An 18,971-nucleotide genomic window follows, 5' to 3' on the forward strand; every position below is an offset into this window, starting at 1 on the left:
GTCAGCACTGCAATGTTAAACGGAGACAACCGGTACCCAGTTACCGTATTTACTCGAGTAATAGCCACACAGTTTATGAAAAAAACCTGAGGGTTCACTTTTGCCCGGAGCACGCGGATTGCTAATCACCGCGATCGACAACATGACTCCAGCAGTTTACAGGACAGAGATAACGTCTTCGAGCGAAGATATCATCTGTGAAGATTGCATTTGCATGGAGAATCGTGTTCTCAATCTAATTATTTGCTGTTAATTATGCGCAACGCGATGATTGACTGTATATGTGCTTTGCGGGAAAGTAGAAGCAAGGACCTTGTTCATAAAGAGTGTGGCAATTACACGAGTAAATACGGTACTTTGCACACTTTACGTCTTACCTTTGCTATTTCTCGAGCCACAATTCCTTCGTCAAGCGCACATCACACAGGAGTGGTAAACCATTCGCAAAACCAAAAGCCGCTCTTAAAAAGAACAAATATGAAGGAGTCTACTTAGCTTGCTGTTGCATGGTAACCAGAAATTATAGTGAAGGGTGAAAGAAGGTTAAATCACTTGCTACCAAATGGCAGGGTCAAGCAAAGTAACTGCAAGTAGTTAGGCTAGGTGGTGCTAAGTACTGCCCAATTCATGTGCTACAAAAATATTTTTATTTGCTCCATGCCACCATTACGCTCACCTTTATTATACACACATATAGATACATTACGCATACCACTAGCATCAGCTGAACATAAACATTTAGCGCATACACATACACAGCACATAAAAGCATCAATACAACAGCACACTATCCCGACCACTACTTCTGAGCTCTGCGTTTCTGCCTTTTATACTGGTCGTTTTGAAGGTAAAAAGTTTTGTCGGTGACCACCAAAGCAATAATTAATGTTTTGGGGGGGGGGGGGGGGGGGGGGGGAAGGGTGTATTTCTTGACAAATGCATCTTATCTAAGTACTAAAAAAAAAGTTTTTGGGGGGAGAGGTTTGTGCTCCCTTAAGTACCTTATAAAAGCAATGACTCCCATTGCATCCATGGGCACTGTCCCCAGCGTCCTTCCCCCTTTTACTCACCTGGTTGGAGTTCTCCCGGAACGAGTCCCTCATCATGTCCTCGACACGCTTGTGTGCCTGGGCCTTGAGGTTCAGGATCATGGAGTAGGTGATGCGGAAGCGGGACTGGAGCTCAGTGGGGCGCCCCAGCATCATGGCCTGCAGCTGAGAGGACTCCGGTACCTCCGCCTTGCACATGATCAGCACTGTGCCCGTCTTGTCCTTGCCGCGACGGCCGGCCCTACCAACAAAAGGTTGTTGCTAGGTTGTCGGAGGCAAGCTAAATGGTGGCACTAGTTGAGTATGTACAGAATTCGAAGGCGCATGAATTAGCATCTACACACTTTCAATGTGCGCTGCCAGTTGGTTGCATCTTACGAGCGAAGCCGTCCCAAAAGTGGAAGTGGACGTGGGAAGCATTTCAATATTATTAATGCCAAAGAATTGCAACCTTTCAAGTTGTTTAAAGGGGTGAAATGGCAAGAAGAACTATACCATCTTCATCCCCCATCGGTATTCTTACAATGAGGCAGCTTGCAACTTTAAACATTGTTGAACAAAGTCAAACGTTTTCTTCAGATCACTCGCAAAGCAATGCATAAACTTGTGCTATGATTATACGGAGGTGCAGACACGATCAGGCAAAGTAAGATGGTCTTGAATAACAGTTTAAAAACCTCGTGCCTAAAAGCTTTGTCTCCTCTTCACCCCTACCTTTTTGAAGAGCACATTTATCACGACTCTAATCTGCACGAATTCGAGCAAAGTTTTGAGACGGTGGGGTAGCTTATGGGTCGTTCATTGCAAAATGTAATTGTCTGCTAGATTCTAAATGAACTTTTGCCGATTGTTGTCTGCTAAATTTTATATAAACTTTTGCCAAAATATTTTTTTAGAAAAAAAAAATATCTTGATCGCGTGAGCGCTTTCTGAAACTTTTGCAATGAACCCAATCTATAGGTATAAGTTAGAAATCTCTTAAAATTTTAAATGATTAATATAGGATAGCTCAATTACTTTTAAATACACCACTGGGATTGTTCTTTTGTGTGATGCCGGAGTACATATCATATAACACAGGGTTTGGCGACCCTTAAAAAGGGTCGCCAAACCCCGTGTTACATGATATGTACTGTTACAGGTCAAATTGTCGCAAAGCAAAGACAGAGAGGGCCGCATAAAAATCTGGGGGGAGGAAGGGGGGGGGGGGGCACCGGAGTGAGTGGAAGGCGATCTGCTCACGAAAATAACAGATAAAACGCAAAGTGAACCGTTATGCTCAGTGCTGCAGGCTCAATTTTGTGTGGCTCCTGAAGCTGCAGGTTCTGTCTCCAGCTTTCTTGCAGAGCCTCACAGTTCTGATTCCAAAGTCCAATGACCGAGACAAAATGAAAACCACCGAGTGTTACCGTCCAATTTCTCTTCACAACGTGAACTTATAAAAATTTCACTAAACTTCTGACTAGTTGCTTGGTCAGAATCCTCATAGCGAGCCCTTGAGTGCGACAAAAACTGTTGATATTGACAATGGTAGTAACTGCGATTCCGAACGAAAAGTATGCTATACTTCGTTCCAGCTTAAGTCCAGACACAGCTGATGCTACGAGCACGAGCATGTGGCCTTGAACAGTACTTGCACCGCACGAGCGGGCATGCTTGGCAGGGAGGCTGAAAGCCTGGAGCTCGCGCTTGTAGCATCAACTGCACAATAATTGCTAATGGAAAAGAAACTGATCTCCTGGTAGGCCGCTTCAAAGCCAATACGTCCAATTACACTAGGCTTGACCAACAATAATTCTTGTGGCATTAAGAACGAAAGAGAGAGAGTGTGTGTACGTGTGTGTGTGTGCGTATGTGTGCAGCGTGCCGGGGCCACATAATATTCCCTCGCGCATCACCTGATGTACCAGTTTCTTGTATTAGTCTTACTGGAGTAAACAAGCAGAAAACGAAACATGTTCAGCATTTAAAACAGAAAGCGCTGTTGACCTAGAATATATTTAAAAATCTTGACTGCTGATACATTTTATGCTTAAAATTATTCGAGAATGACAATGCAAACAGGTTTCCTAAAAATAAATCTCAAATTTTACCAATGCTAACCTTTTCTGAAGATTCAGACCCAAATTAAGCATCGAGGCACTCCCGATAAGAATATGTGGGACCGCTCGCTCGACACATTACCTTGTTACCTTCTAACTAAAAAAACTTCATCAAAGAAAATTTTGTTCTAAGTGAGAATTTTTTTTTTTTTTTTTTATGTTGAGCATTGGCATTAATTGGTTTTTGCACAACATACTTATGCTACTGGTAATTCGAGACATGCCACATGCCTTGATTTTTGCTACTACTTTTTTCACAAACAGGCAGTTCAAGGTACATGCAGTATATGGCCCAAACTCGAAGCGCTTAAGGCCCAAAGGAGTTTCGCGCTGCTCTCAAGAGCCGCTGGCGCCACACGAGAAAGCCGGACGGGCCCCCACTTGTTGGAGCAGACACCACGGGGTGCCATCAGACGGCGTTTTCTCAAAGAATAATTGCTGTATACGCTTAATGTCTTCTACACTTAACAATTTGACGTTTCTATCAAAATATAATACACAATGGGCCTAAAAAGAGCAATAATAGTAACGTTCATAATCACCACGCTATTAACTATTTCACGCAATTAACCATTTTCATTCATCAAATTTTATTAAAATAGTGCAGAACCGATCTGATCCGAAATTACCAGCAGCGCGTGCGTGCTGTGAAATGAAGGCACAAGTACGGTACCGGAAAAATTAATTATGCCCATGCTCAACTTAATTAAACATTTTTCTTTCTCGCTTAAAAAGAAGTTTTATTTTGATAGTCTGGCTTAGCTACAAGGTAACAAGCTGATGTACATAATCAGCTATCCCATATATCTTTATCGGGAGGGCCTTGATGCTTAATGTGGGTCGGAACATTCAGCAGAAGTGAGTTTTGGGCACCTTTAAGATTTGCTTTTGGGAAACTTGTTTGCTTTATTGTTCTCAAATATTTTAAAGAATAAAATACAGCAATAGGTTAGCCCAGACAAGGTTTTAAAATGTTTTCACGGTCAACAGTGCTTTCTGATGCTGAACATGTCTCGCTTTCTGCTCGTTTACTCCAGAAAAACACACACAAAAAGCCGTTACTTAATGTGAACCCTGGCATCACACGAAAGAACAATTTCAGCAGAGTATGTAAAAGTAATTGATCTATCCTATTTTAATCAACTAGATTTTTCAGAGATTTTTAATTTATATCTAGTTCGGTTTCATTGCAAAAAATTTGAGGAAGTGCTCGTGCGATCAAACGTTTTTTCTATAAAAATATTCAGGCAAGAAAGTATTTCGAAGTTAGCAAACAACCACATTTTTTTTCAAAGAAATTGGCAACGGTTGGCGAACTGAATACCGTACAGCGAACTGAATATCGCAATATCCCAAGACATGCCCCACCCCTGAAATATAGCCCATTCCTACTTTTAACATAATTTGCTAAGGAGTTCCTTTTTTTTTTTTTTTTTTTTGCACAGTGGTAAAGATAGTTTATTTTTAGTAATTGCAGTACCCAGACCCATGGTTACCTCGCTAGAAATGGTGTTAGTTAACTACAGAGGGAGGTAAGTGAATGTTGCTGAATGGGAAGGATAGTCGTCTTTGGTTCATTGCCCCTCGCTGTGATAGCAAGTTTTGCAGGTGACAAACTAAAAATAGCATTTTTTTTTTTGTACATTTTTTTATTACACTTTGAAGGTAACCCATCTATTTTCACCCAATTTGCACTCAATTTTAGGTGGGCTATCTCTCCTCTCCTCCTTCCTTCCCCCCCCCCCCCCTCCAATGTCCCGTTTTTTATGTTGTAGATTACGGTTTGAGTCACTGAATGTCTTCAGGCTCGAAGTGCCAAAATGGCGGCTCAATCTTTTTTTCTTTTTCTGTGGTCACCATGAGCGTTTAGAAAGCATGCTTTTTCGTCAAAACAAACAGAAAAAGCTCTTTTTGTAGGAACTTTTATTGGAGATTAGTACAGAATTACAGGAGCGTGACATTTTTATAAAATTTTAGTTTACAAGGCTTTGCGGCACAATTAATATTTTTTTAAACAACCATGTCTCACAGGTGATTTCAAATAGCACGTCCCGACCAGGGTGTGTCCCAACTTTGGTGATAATTTGCGGCGCGTCCGCTTAGGAGACTGGGGTTGACAGCCCTGAAACTCCTTCCACCGTATACTGTAAACAACTTAATTTTCGCGAGGACCTAATTTTCACGGATTTCGCGAATGGCCTACAATTCGCGAAAAACAGGTCCCGCAAACAATTCTGGTAAAATGTAAACACATTGGAATCTATAGACCTTTCCAGCGGCAGTCTCGAACGAAGTGATTTACAGCACACGTCCTTGGTTTCGAGAGGGTGCGTCAGTGTTGACCGACCGCGCTGGGCTGTGGGTTTCTTAGACTGTAAGCTGTGGCAGCCTGCGTAGGCGCACTTCTGGACGCTGGTGGAGGCTAATATGCCGCGTTCTATTTTTTTTTTTTTTTGTGTTCTATGGCGAATAGAATTTTAAGGGTTTTTAAGAATCTATCATACTATTTTAGGGAGCAAAAAAAAAAATGAAAGCCGTTTTGGCGAGTCCTTACGCAACAGAACAACTGCAACTGGAATGTTTGTTTTATACTATGTTGATCTTTTTACGGTACCAAACACTCAGCCATGTCAATTTACAAAGGTCTTAACCTTCGAAAATATTTGATCACACAGGATAGCCGAACTACACGAATATCCCCGCTCACAACACGAAATTCAATGAGTCTCATCAATTGAACAACGTATATTGTACGTACCCCACGGTGCCGCATTATTTAAACAGGATTTGAGAAAGGTCTCCAATAACACAGCATATTCAATATGCTGTGTCGACGATAGCCACTTCACGACGATCGGACGGAATCCGGCGTGTTTTGGGGCACATGTAGAAGAGAGTCGCTTTTTTGCACAGCTTCAAAGCAAATGAACGAACGTGTCTATTTTTCGCAAAGACCCGGAACATAGCCGGGAAGGTTTTTGGACATTATCTCAACGGAAATAATCCTCCAAGAACGTCGAACTGCCTGCGTCGCGGGCTGCCTGATGTTCGCTCTCTTCGTTCGTTTCCTCCGAAGGCCGAGCAGGTTATGCGCCCTGGTATTCCCTGGTTCTTACAGTAGAAGATAACACACAAACGGTAAGTATCCTAAACAGGCAAATCAACTAAAACTTTCAAGAAAATCCGGTGAACTTCGAATGCACAATGCAGGTGGGGAGTCACGCTGACCGGGTCTCCACAGCTCAGGCGGGTGGCAGAAATTTCTGGCTGATAGGGGTCGCTCGTTTCGCAAAATGATGGCGGCCAGAGAGCTCTTTTTGCAAAGGTCTATATTGAGATCCCACCGCGTCGCGAAAATTAGAGCCTGCAAATTATTCCAAAACTTCAGCTTTGACCTAAATCGCGAAATATTGAGCCCGCTAAAAATAAGTCGTTTACATTATGTTTTGGCGTTAAAATCGCCAATCGAAACTAAAATTAAACAGTAACAACGGACGCTACCAAATGCCATACTCTGGCAACATAGCGACTCTAATTATGGCCACCCTGGTTATGGCACGACATTGAACCTACCTCCCGGCCATCTGGATGTACTCGGCGGGCAGCAGGTCCCTGTTGGACACGCCATCGTGCTTGCGGATGCTGTCGAACACCACAGTGCGTGCCGGCATGTTCACCCCCATGGCGAAGGTCTCGGTGGCAAACAGCACCTTGACCAGGCCGCGTTGGAAGAGCATCTCCACGGCCTCCTTGAGGATGGGCAACACCCCGCTGTGGTGCACCCCGAAGCCGGACTCGAGCAGCGACCGGAGGGTGCGGAGCTGGGGCAGCCGCTGGTCAGCGCGCCCCAGCCGCGAGGTTACCGTGCTCTGGATGAACCGGCGGATGGCCGACTTCTCCTCCGCCGTGGTGAGGTCAAGGGAGCGCAGCGAGAGGGCATTCTCGTCGCAGCGCTTGCGCGACAGGGTGAAGCAGATGACGGGGAGCCGATCGGCCTTGCGCAGGTGCTGGATCAGGCCCTGATAGCGACTCCTGTCCTGCTCAGAGTCGAAGGAAGAGACAGAATGCATGACACAGTTGAAAGGATGTGGATACAGCATCACATGAGTGATGCTCTATTCCAGTAGTTCTCATCCCCTCATGTTTCTGGGACTCCTTCTGGATCAGCGGAAGTGATGAAGGCAGGCACGTAGCCAGGGGGGTCCATAGGGCCCCCCCTGGCTACTCCTGCCATGCCAAAACGCGGTTTCGTTTCACAGTATGACGGCATGGCTGGCCTGGTACACGGTACGCTACGATCGGAGCATCCACACATGCCCACGTCTATCGTTGAAAAAGTTTTAAAAATATGCGAGATCAGACTTATGAGACGACGAGAGCGCGAAACGAGAGACGGCGAGAAAAACCATGCAAGACCGAATGGACCATTGATGTAGGGTACTATGTGTCAAGCGGCCGCTTGCACTACCTAGCTCACGCATGCTCAATTATGGTACGCAGTTTAGTTTCGGTTTCGAAAAGCGACCGAAAGTGGTCTTTTGGCACAGGTTTGGTGCAGATTACTCTTATTTTGGCAAAGTGTAGCAGGATGTAGCAGGGTTAGTCCCTTGGCGCAGTTTGGCGCAATTGGCGCAACAATCACATCACTGAGAGAGAGAGGAAGGGAGAGAGTGAGAAATCAGACAGAATATGCAAAGAGTTGAGACCTTTGGGCATTTTCACGATAATACTGAGAAACCATCCGCTTACCTGTTTTTTTAGTATTTTTATTCCATATGTTTCTGTAACTCCATAACTATTTTAAATTGTTTGTCCAGTCTCTATTACACTAGTATGAAACTGCATTAGAAGTATGACTGCACTAAGTCACTAATACAGAATTGAATTACCATGATTCAAAACTAGGTAGTATATACAAGAACCAAAAATAAAGAGTTGCCTCAGCAACCAGTCTCATCGCCTTCCCCGTGCTTCTGATAGAAGGGATGAGACAGGCTTAAACATTTTGAGTAAGCAAGGTAATAGGTCACACATTTTTAGTCAAATGTTCTCATGGTTCCAATACACACAGACATCAAACGCCACAGGTAAGGATTAAATGAAACTAGATAGAGAAGCTAAATTATATGTATTGCTATGCAGGCACGTTTCTGTCAAATGGTTTGTCGAACTTGCAGGCAAAGTAAAGCAAGCTCTCGTTCCTCCCCCAATCTAATGAACAGGACTGCCAAAGCTATTCCCAGTTTCAAATATTATTGTTGCATACGGGCAGCAAGATGCATGGACTCACGTCGTGGGTCCGCGATCCCTTGATGGTCTCTTTCCGTCTGGCACAAGCTTTCATGTAACTGGAACAAATGAAAAGCGAAGATATTTAAAGGTACACTAAACACGTTTCTGGGATTGTCTATTCTTCGTGATAACTCATTCTACAAGATCTTAGCATCCCAGAAATTGAAAAATTAGTGCGATGTTTATTTTCCTATTAAAAATGTGATTGAAGTTTGTGCCACGCCCCTCTGAGCGTAAAAATCTGGAGCACAATCCAGCGTAGGCGTTGGCGGCATGACGACAGGCACGTGTCAGCCAATCGCAAGCCACCTTTCCAAGAGAGGCGACCTGCGACTGACTGACATGCCCCCGTCATCATGCCGCCGGCGCCTCTGCTGGATTGTGCTCCAGATTTTTCCGCTCAGAAAGGGGCATGGCATAAACTTCTATCACATTTTTAGTAGTTAAATAGACATTGCAGAAGCATAATTTTTGGATTTCTGGGATGCTTGGAGCCCGTAAGATAAGTTATCACCAAGAACAGACAATCTCAGAAATGTTTCTAGTGCACCTTTAAGAAAAGGGAAGACTGCAAAAACATACAAATGAATGGCATGAGCAAAACAAATTATTTAAGAAAATTGGACAGCACAAAAAGTGATGAAAGACAGACTAAAATAATTTAAAATCTGGGCATCCACACCTGGAAGTCTGGAACTTGTTGCTAGCATCCAGGATAAGAAAGGTCTCCTGGTTGAAGTACAGGTGGTGTTCGAGAGGCACGGGACGCTTGGTCGTGCAGATGACGTACAGCATACGCTCCTTGATCCTCCTAAAGTGACAGCAGCATACTTTGCTTCAACTGAAGAATCTTAAGACAATATTAAACCCTTTTCAGCTTCAGAAATATTGACTGTGACTTGACACAAATTTAGGCCAAGCTTCGTTTCAAACGAAAAAAAAGATGAAGTACTGGGGGAAATTTTTAATTTCATGGCACGGGACTGCGAACCCGGACGCTTGTACTACACAGCTGCAAAAACAAAGAAAGTGTCATCTCCGGTATTTTTAGGTTTAAACGTCTCTACATCTCGTTCTAGGTTACACTCCTGAAACCGTACACTGCATAGCCCCCCGAAGGCTCGAAATTCCACGCACCAAGTTCGCGCTTCTTCGCTTCTTTCTCTTCTCTCTCTCATTCCTCACAGTACCGCACGCAGCCACCGCCACTGTGCACCCATCTCTCCCAATTCTCTTCCCTTAAGAACTCAGTCACTCTCCGCAGAAATTCAGCAACTGGCCCGCATGAGCCAGCCCTGCTGATTTTCCGGTGTTTCTGTCTTTCAAACGATAGTCATTCGCCCTTACCTTCCCCACCACCACGAAAAGACAAGAGCATCTAGGGGCCAGTTTAGCTGCCACACCTTTGCTGGCATTACTCAGGGTGTGCAGGCCACGGAGCACCACGTCACCAATCTGAAAGATCACCTGCTGTTGATTTTCTATTGTAACAGCACCGCTGCTGCTCTTGAGCCAGTCTTCGATTTTGGAGTGCAAATGTGTGTGCCTCTTACAGTATAGATGTCACCTCTGCCGTGAAGCCTGGAGAGCCGCTGATTGGCGCAGGAGGTTAGCCAGGGTTTCGCACCCAAGGCTTGCGAAGCTGGCACCCGTAACACAAGAGGAGTGGTGTGTAACCTGTGGTATGTAACCATGTGACGATCCTTGATGCTGAGGTGTTTCATCACCGCTTCGCAGAGGTTGGAAACAAAGGCACATACATTATCACTGGAAATGCTCGTGGGGAAACCATGCCGACAAAACAATGCCAGCATTCTTTCCAAGATGGCCTTACTGGCTGGAGCTCGAAGTGGGAATAGCCCAACAAATGTCGTAAACTTGCCGATGACAACTAAAAGATATCTGTGCTGGCGCTTAGATGTCGGAAAGCATCCGATTAGCACTACGCTCAACTCTGCCATAGGTTCCACCGCCCATCCATCAGATTCACGGGCTTTTGATGAGGAGGTTTTAGAGTCTGACATGGAATGCAAGATTGAACATTACGTGAAATGTCAGACCTCATTCCCAACCAAAAATAGTGTTTTGCTACTTGCTTCAGTGCCTTGAAGTATCCAAGGTGGCAACTCAGAGGGTTATCGTGTGACAGCTCAAGTACTGTCTGGCAGAGTTGCTTGGGGATCAAGATGAGGTTTCTCTCCTCTGCTATTTTAAGTAGTAATTCATCTTGATCAATTTCGCTGTCTTGAGCAACCTCTTTTATCCAGCGTGCCTCCGCTTTGTTGGTCGGTAGAGTTTGTTCCAGGAGAAAGTGGATTATTGCAGATATTTCAGGGTCCTTACTCTGTTCATGTGCTAACTCGGATGTACAGAGGAGGGGGGAAATGTCCGTCTCATTGACCACAGCATTCTCCTCGAAACGGATCCGACTACCTGCTTCTACAGACTCAATGGGAAACCATTCCTCTGTTTTGGTGTTCAGCGGCTCTGTTGATATTTTGGCTGGTAAAGGGAACCTGCTCAGTGCATCAGCTGGGACGTTTGCGTTCCTCGCCGATGTCTGATGACGTAATCGAAACCCTGCAAGCCCAGCACCCATCAATGTACCCCGCTTGAAGTCTGTTCCGTGGTAAACATCCACCTGAGGGAAGCGTGGTCAGAGTGAACCTCAAATGAAATATGTTCTAAATATGGTCGAAACTTAACAATGGCCCATACCACAGTCAAACACTCTCACTCTTGTACTGGGTTGTGCCTCTGTGCATCATTCAGTGATCAGCTAATAAATGACAAAGGCCGCAGCTGCCCCTTAATGTCTTGCAAAAGGACAGCTGCGATGCCGGCACCGCGTGCATCTGTCTCCACCAGAAATGGTTGGTTGAGATCAGGGAGTGCAACTACCACCTCATCCGACAGCTTGGTTTTGAGTTGCTGAAATGCCACGCCGTGCAAAGTCTCCCAAGACCAAGGGGCATTCTTGTGCAGGAGGAGTGTCAAGGGTCAAGCCAGTTCCAAGAACCTGGGTAGGAACACCCGATAGTATCCGGCCAATCCAAGGAAGGCTTGGAGGTCTTTGACACTTTGTGGGGTTGGGAAGTCTCGGACACCAACAACCTTATCTGGGTTGTTGGGACATACTCCGAGGAAATGACCTGACCCGGAAACTTCAGCGATTGCCCGATTTCCTGCAGGCTTGTGTCTTTGCTGGGTTAATGGTAAGTCCAGCATCTTGGACCCCAGACAAGACCTCTTCAATATGTCAAAGGTGTTCTTCTAATGAACTAAAGTAGATGAGTACATTGTTTAGGAAGACTGGTTTTTGATCCACACCACTACTTTGTCCACGAGAGCTTGGAATGTGGCCGGTCCACCAGTAACGCCAGACAGCATTCTTTTTAAACTCAAATGTCCACTGGTGGCATATAAATGCAGTCTTAGAAATATCCTCATATCAGACAGTGATCCGGAGGAAGCCCTGAGACAGGTCAAAACTGTCTCAGGGCAGGGCAAAACAGTACCCAGTCAATCCTTGGCATTCGGTATATGCATGGGCGTCCGCAGAGGGGTGCAAGGGGGGGCACTTGCCCCCCCTTGGAATTTCGAGGGGGGTGCAGGAAGGGGGGGGGAGCTGCACCCACACCAGTTAAAGGGTACTCCGGTGGTTTTTTAACTACCCAAACTAACTACATTTTCTGAATAACATGGACTTACTGTTCCCGGCAGGCTATTTTTTATCTAGAAATTCAAAATGGCTATTGAAAAAACGGCAAATCTAAAAAGCAAAAAAAAAAAGAAATAAAAAAAAAATAGTGTTAAGGAAGTTTTGACTACGTCGCGAGACCGGCAAAACTTGCTTTCGACGCGTTGTGTCTTTTTTTCTGCGGCACCGCGCTTCCGTAAAAATTTCCACGTGTTCTCAACGGCAAGTCTCACGGCTTACGGAGGGTTTTAAAAACTCCTTCGACGAATGACGACGAACGAGTAGAAAATGTGTCTTCAGCACGCTGCCGCTAGCCTCCGCAACGCTCCAAAAACGCGATTTTTCGACATGCAGGATGGCCGCCCAGTGGCTCCATATAGTTGTTATAATGTACGCTAGAGGTTCAACTGGCTCTAGTGTCTATGCGACTTCCGGGAGGCAAATTGAAGCAGACAGTAACCAGTCCACTTTTGCGGTGCTCCCGTGCATTCCTATGGGAAAACGTACGTGAATTTTGTCTCTTCGCCAGAAAATAACACGAACAACTTCTGTGATTTTGGTTGTAAAAGATAGTATGTACCTTTAGTAATATTGTAAAAGTGTAATTGCTTACAGTATTTTTCTTTACCACTGAACGATGTTAAGCTTCTTTATATTTCAGGACCAAACCTCTGTTCCATGGCAGGTATGTTAGAACGAGCGACGATTCTAGGCAAACTAACGATCGAAAGGAATGTAGAGTGTGTTCAAGGTTCGCTAGCATTCCGATGGCGCTTATATATTGCTAATATGCCGGTCCTGTCACTCTATGAAAATGACTCCGTCGTGCATCTTTGCGATCGGTTAAAGAACTTTTGAATGTAAAAAATAAAGTACGTAAGCTACGAAAGATGCGTCTTTTTATTATTTCCTATGTCAGGCAGTTTTTATCGGGCGCCTTTTCTCTGACTTCTTCCTATTTGCAAAGATTTGGAGCATGCGGTTGATGATTTGAACCCAGAACATGCATGCTCGCACATATTCATGACCAGAAAGAATAAAGCAGTACTTATTTATTGCAAATCGAAATATACTACTTGGCTTTCAATTTATTTTGATCGCCTGCATGCACAAGGAGTTACTTATCCGTCTCTCTTGGTTTCTCACATGGCCTTCGTTCGTTTGACACGTATATCCCCCATGATGGAAAGCGCCGACGACGTGTTCGCGCTAACAGTGTCCGACAGTGCACAAAAGTACATGTACGAAGCGGTTTTAACACCGTTTTTCATGCCACGAATATCAAATAAAAACGCCTTAACTTACCAATTATTTCGTCTGCGTGACTGAGAAATGTTCCAATGTGCCTAGTACTTACGAAATATTCGTAATATTTGCTCTTTTAATTGAGCGCAGCGAGAAAATGCACTCGCTTTTTCCCATAGAAATGCATTACCGGAAGTCAATTTCCGACTGGTTGCTGTTTGCTTCAATTTGCAGCAGTACTCTAGGGCCAGTTTAACCTCTAGCGTACATTATAATAACTTTATGGTGGCTTCACTCGCGGAAGCGGGAAGCGCGATCCAGCAATTGTCATAGAGATCAACGGGTGTGCAGTCCAAAATCCAGGACGCGGCCGTGAAAACGTGAAAGCAGGTAGAGAGTAACGTGGAAACATGCTGAAAATAGCCAACATAGCTAACATTCCCGGGGGGGGGGGGGGGGGGGGAGGGAGAGGGAGGGGGAGGGGGAGGGGGAGGGGAGGGAGGATAAGTGTGCACCCCCCTGGAAAAAGTTCTGCGGACGCCCATGGGTATATGGGATCCTGAATTTTGGCATTGAGTGACCGGTAGTCCACAGCTAGCTGGTACCCTCCCGACTTTTTTCAACTAAGACTGGGGCAGAGGACCAGTGGCTGGAGCTTGGTTGAAGCAAGTCCTGCTGCCTTAGATCCTCCCAATGCAGGCATTCATAATTTGCCTTTTGTGGGCACTGACAGGCTGGATGGAGCCTGCAACGCGTAGGCATGAAATCTCCTGTGTCGATGGTGTGGTCCACCATTTCCATGCCACCGGGACTTTTATTCATTATTGTGCCAAACCTCTCAAACATAGCTATAACATCTGGATGCTTTGTATGGACAACCTGGGCCTTATCTTTTCTCGTAGGAACTGATCTTCTGTGGGCAGTGTCCTGTGCACACCAGAGCTGTCACTTGCCTAAGCAAACAAATGCACTAGGCTATAGACACAATCATTTGTGGATGGACCAGTCTCTTTTGTACGGCTTTCACTTTTGGCGAAGGGGACAAGCTGTTGGTGTTCATGGCCCAGCGTCTAACATTCAAAGATACACTGAGATTCCAGTTGTGTTGAGGAAGCCCTAACCTAGCAGTATGTCCCGACAATGACCGGGCATGTGAAGAAATAGATGCTTGTATGAGCCCCCTGCCCAATGCACTCGACACATATCGAACTTGCTGTCCGAGACCAACCAGTTGCAAGACAAAGACAGTGTTGTTCCTGTCTGACAGTTGCTCGTCCAGCCACCAATGCTCCAGTCGATCCCTGCCAAACTTACGCTGGATCAGGTGTCTAGAAGTGCACGTAAAGTAATATCCCCGATGCGGAGCTCCAATAGTGGCTCCCTTCCACCGGCTGTTGCAGCAACTTGCACTGAGAAGTAGGCACCTGCCGGTACAGCACCTACTGGCTGCCCTTCTGAACAGCGTGCTTGTGTGGGACCAGGCTGGTTGCCTGTAGGGCACTGGCACAACATGTGTCCCATGCCTCCACAACGATCGCACAGTACTTGGAGATCATGGCCGCTTGGCTGAGGTACTGGCTGATGTCCGATGGAACCGCCGAGGCCCACATTGCACGGCGTTACGCTAAGCGCTGCAGTGGCACCGAGTTGGTCTCTGTAGTACGAACGTTGCACGGCTGTTGGATGCAGGGGCGAAGAGGGTGGCTGTGGCGTTACGAGAGCGGGCGTAGCCTATGCTGCTGCACCTTGAGCAGCTACCAGAAGTGGAAGCGTCACAGGCATAGTCGACCGACCTTGAAATTCCAAGTCCCAGACAACTTGATTTGATGGTTTGGGGAGGAGGTATGTACTGGAGACGTCACCACACATGCTCCATTAGGCCATCAGCAGCATCGGCAAGTTCCTCGAGTGTAGTGAAGGTTCGTCCCTCGACAAGATCTCGGAACTGCAGGTGCATCTGTTGGAGTACCCGCTCCATCTTCTGCACTTCCGTCACAGGCTTGCCGATCCAGTCATAGTAGCAGCTGATAGTATATGAAAATGGTTTGAGGTTTTCCTCGGGGCGTTGCGTTTGTTTGCATAGTTCCTTCTTGAGCCACTTTTTCTTGTCAACTGGTGAAAACTCAAGCTTGAAGGCCGTGACGGACCCGGTCAAGCTACTGAACTTGCCCGCAAAGCGAAACCAGAGCTTAGCACTACCGTCAAGGGCCGCAGGAACAACACGGGCAATGTAGTCTTCGAATTTAACACCGTGGATCAGGCAATAACTCTCAAGCCTGTCTATTAATTCTTCCAGCAACTGTTAATCTCCAAAGCCAAAAAAACTTGAGAGGCTCGGCAACAATCCATCGGGTGTGCGTGGGGTCTTGATCTGGCGCCCGATTGGTCACATTTACGGCTGGCTGTACTAAGGCAGCCGGTTCACCCTCTGTAAGTTCGATAGGTGCTGCAATCAAGAGTTCACGAACGTAGGCAGCCATCCACTCACGTTAAAGCGCTGAGCCGTCTGTTTGCTGCATCATGATGCACAGGAAGTCCAGTGACACGGAAAACGGTGGTTGAGACATCAATATCCCGGAAAAAACCCCCCTTGTTAAGTTTAAACGTCTTTATCCCTTGTTCCAGGTTACACTACTGAAACCGTACACTGCTTAGCCCCCCAAAGGCTTGAAATTCCAAGCAACAAACTAACGCTTTTTCGCTTCTTCCCCCTCTCGTTCCCCAGACGCACCACACGCCACCGTGCGCCCGTCCCTCACAGTATAAAAGAGCTAATATCGAAGTTCGCCAGGAAATAAAAACAATCGCTTAAGACTGAATTTATTTTATTACTAAGTTTATAATCATAAATGCAAGAACAAAATAAAATAACTTATTCACAAAAGCTTTTCTAAAATAAATTGGACTCTTACACATCACTTAAGGAATTCCTTACTTTTCCCTTTGTTTAAAGAACCATTACTAATAGGAAAAACTGGCCTGCAGGTAGTTCCTAGAGAAACGGTACAATCTTGCTTCGCACCCATTGCCTTATTTCGCTTCAATGCCCCGCCCCAAGCAATGATCTCTAACACAAATACAGACCTGCATATCGGGCTTCTACAGTGAAACCCGTTTAGAACAAACCCACGTACAGTGAATTATTGTCAATATCGAACTCACGGAAGATTTAAATAAAAATGCACCTAAAAAGTATGTTTTATAACGAACAACATATTAGCTATATCCAACTTTTTACCCGCGGGAAGGCTTTCAAAAAAGCACAAACAATTGTCTGCTAGCCTGTCCCTTCCCCCAAAAAAGAAGTAGGAAAGAAAGAAAATTCGAAAAGCTGAAGTTGCAAATGAAATTGAGCTAAGAGAGGCGATTCAGAAGGGAAAAGAGCTAAAGATACACTCTGCACGCACGCACAGAAAAAAAATCTTTTCATTCCAAAGCATTTGCCCATGAAGAGAAGCGATTCAGAAGGGGAGATAGCTAAAAAAAACAAACACTGCAGGCATAAAAAAAAAAAAAAGTTTTTTAGCGCGTTGTTACAAGGCGGAAGTGAAGAGATGAGAAAGAAAGAGAAGCTCTTGCCTTACAACAAACGTTTTGCTAAATCGAATGACTTGCTATATTGAACTGATCGTAGCGTTTCTTTCTGTTCGTTATAAACGGGTTTGACTTAAAAAGTGTGTTGGAACAAAGAGGAAGTAGACGCACCCTATCCAATTGGCCAGGTTCAGGGCATTGGGTACGGTAGCACTGAGCAGCACAAGCCCCACGTGTCTCGGCAGCATGATGAGCACTTCTTCCCAGACAACGCCTCTCTGCAACCAGATCAAAATTCCCAAAGAGAGAAGGCAATAAGAACTTTGCACTATAATTGCTCGTTTAGACGGCGTTCATGCAATACTATCAATATCACGTGGTAGAATGTCGCCGTGACATTCTAATGAAGTAACACGAGGGGCCAGCCACAGATGCACAACTCACGTCGGGGTCGTTGATGTAGTGGCACTCGTCGAAGATTACCCACTCCAAGTCGGCCACCACGTCCGACCGGTTGTACAGCATGGACCTGACAGAAGACGGCACGATGCTCTACACTCCGTCTGACCTTGGCACGACCTCAACACAGACTGCAGCTTACGATATGAGCGCAACCTTCTGGCCTTCCATTATGTCTCGACTGCCGGAAGATCTCGGCAGCACGAGCACTAACTAAAGCTGCCCATTTCGCCCGCATATTTTGCTGCAGTCCCGGTTCCAGTGGTTTTCAACCACCGATAAGTGGGGAGCCCTTCTGGATCGGCGGAAGTGATGGGGGAGTCCATCCGCCAAGGGAAGGGGACGATTAAAATGACAGAAGGGTAAAGAAGAATAAAGAAAACTGAATGTATGCAAACCAGCTTTAAAGCTCAAAAACAAATAATCGACCCTACCCACTGGGCGCACATGGTTCGGTCTATTTAGGTTTGTAAGACAATCAATAACAATAAAAAAAAGTTTTATTGACTGGCTTAACTCACGGTCAGGGGCTTCGAGGACACCAAACTAGGTTAATATAGACATGAATGCTTGTCTGGTCAAATTGGTAAAAACAAAGATGGTGGCCAATAAAGAGCTTTGAAGGCAGGGTAAACGGAATCAGAGAAAGCACATTTATTTTCACACGATATCCCTGTCATCGCCGCTGGCGGCCTCGTGGCCGCCGCAAAGGGGTGAATATTTTCGGCTAATGCCGGCGCTTTGGAGGGGTGGGCGCTTAACGTATAATTTTCAGAATTCCCAAGTTTCGGAATGTTAACATTGGGCACTTGTCCAAAGTGGGCGCTTTCGCTCTACTTTACAGTAGTACAAACTTGTGGTGCGCACACGTGGACTTTCACAAAAACAAAATATATGTACAGGAGATGAAGAGCAAAAGTAATGTTATCTATATTTAGTTATGTTCTTGATATCAATATCAACTAAGAAAAGGTGAAGTGTCAAACTGAAACAGCCTCCTGATACCTTGCTCAAACATGCAGAAGGGCAATGCTCACTCAAATCTAATTGCGCAATTAAGACCATTCTAACTCAAATCAACAAGTAGTTACAAACACATATTACCAAAGAAATCTCCCTTAATAATGAAAGCCCAGCAGGCAACAAAGCGGAGTGCAAGTTCGTCTGCTTCTCGCACAGGGGTTGCAATGATGTCAAAATGCCAAGCTCATATTGACCGACTGAAAAAAATAGCGGGTAGACGTCAAAACGTCTAGCATTGAAGTCTACCCACTATATCCTTTCAATCAAAGCCAATCAGAGCTCGGCGTCGTTCTGACATCACCGCAACTCCTGTGCAAAAAGCAGACGACTTGCTCTCCACATAGGAATTTGACTCCCAGTTTGGATAGGTTAGATTGTTTGCTTATCGTCCTTTATCATGCAGAAGGCTTTTACTTGCCTGAGAATTTCGGTTGTCATAATGAGGCACGAAGCCTCCTTGTTGATCTGCACATCGCCCGTGATGAGTCCAATATCTTCAAAGGTGTCCTTAAAGTCCCTGTACTTCTCGTTGGACAGAGCTTTGATTGGAGATGTGTAGATTGTCCT

General features: G+C 45.4%; 1 protein-coding gene across 1 annotated transcript in view; it reads right to left on the bottom strand.

Moving 5' to 3' along the window:
• LOC8040444 (helicase SKI2W) overlaps positions 1-18,971 on the bottom strand; it is a 44,941-nt gene that overhangs the window by 15,268 nt on the left and 10,702 nt on the right. The window contains exons 9-15 of the mRNA XM_029976530.4: positions 18,823-18,969; positions 17,367-17,451; positions 17,094-17,200; positions 9,126-9,254; positions 8,442-8,499; positions 6,725-7,188; positions 1,071-1,290 (exon numbers count right to left, since the gene is read on the bottom strand). Coding sequence (XP_029832390.2) covers positions 1,071-1,290; positions 6,725-7,188; positions 8,442-8,499; positions 9,126-9,254; positions 17,094-17,200; positions 17,367-17,451; positions 18,823-18,969 — 1,210 coding nt within the window. The remainder of the gene's footprint in view (positions 1-1,070; positions 1,291-6,724; positions 7,189-8,441; positions 8,500-9,125; positions 9,255-17,093; positions 17,201-17,366; positions 17,452-18,822; positions 18,970-18,971) is intronic.

The sequence above is a fragment of the Ixodes scapularis genome, unplaced genomic scaffold (genome assembly GCF_016920785.2).
Source record: "Ixodes scapularis isolate PalLabHiFi unplaced genomic scaffold, ASM1692078v2 PGA_scaffold3__209_contigs__length_174095766, whole genome shotgun sequence".
Classification (NCBI taxonomy): Eukaryota; Metazoa; Arthropoda; class Arachnida; order Ixodida; family Ixodidae; genus Ixodes; species Ixodes scapularis.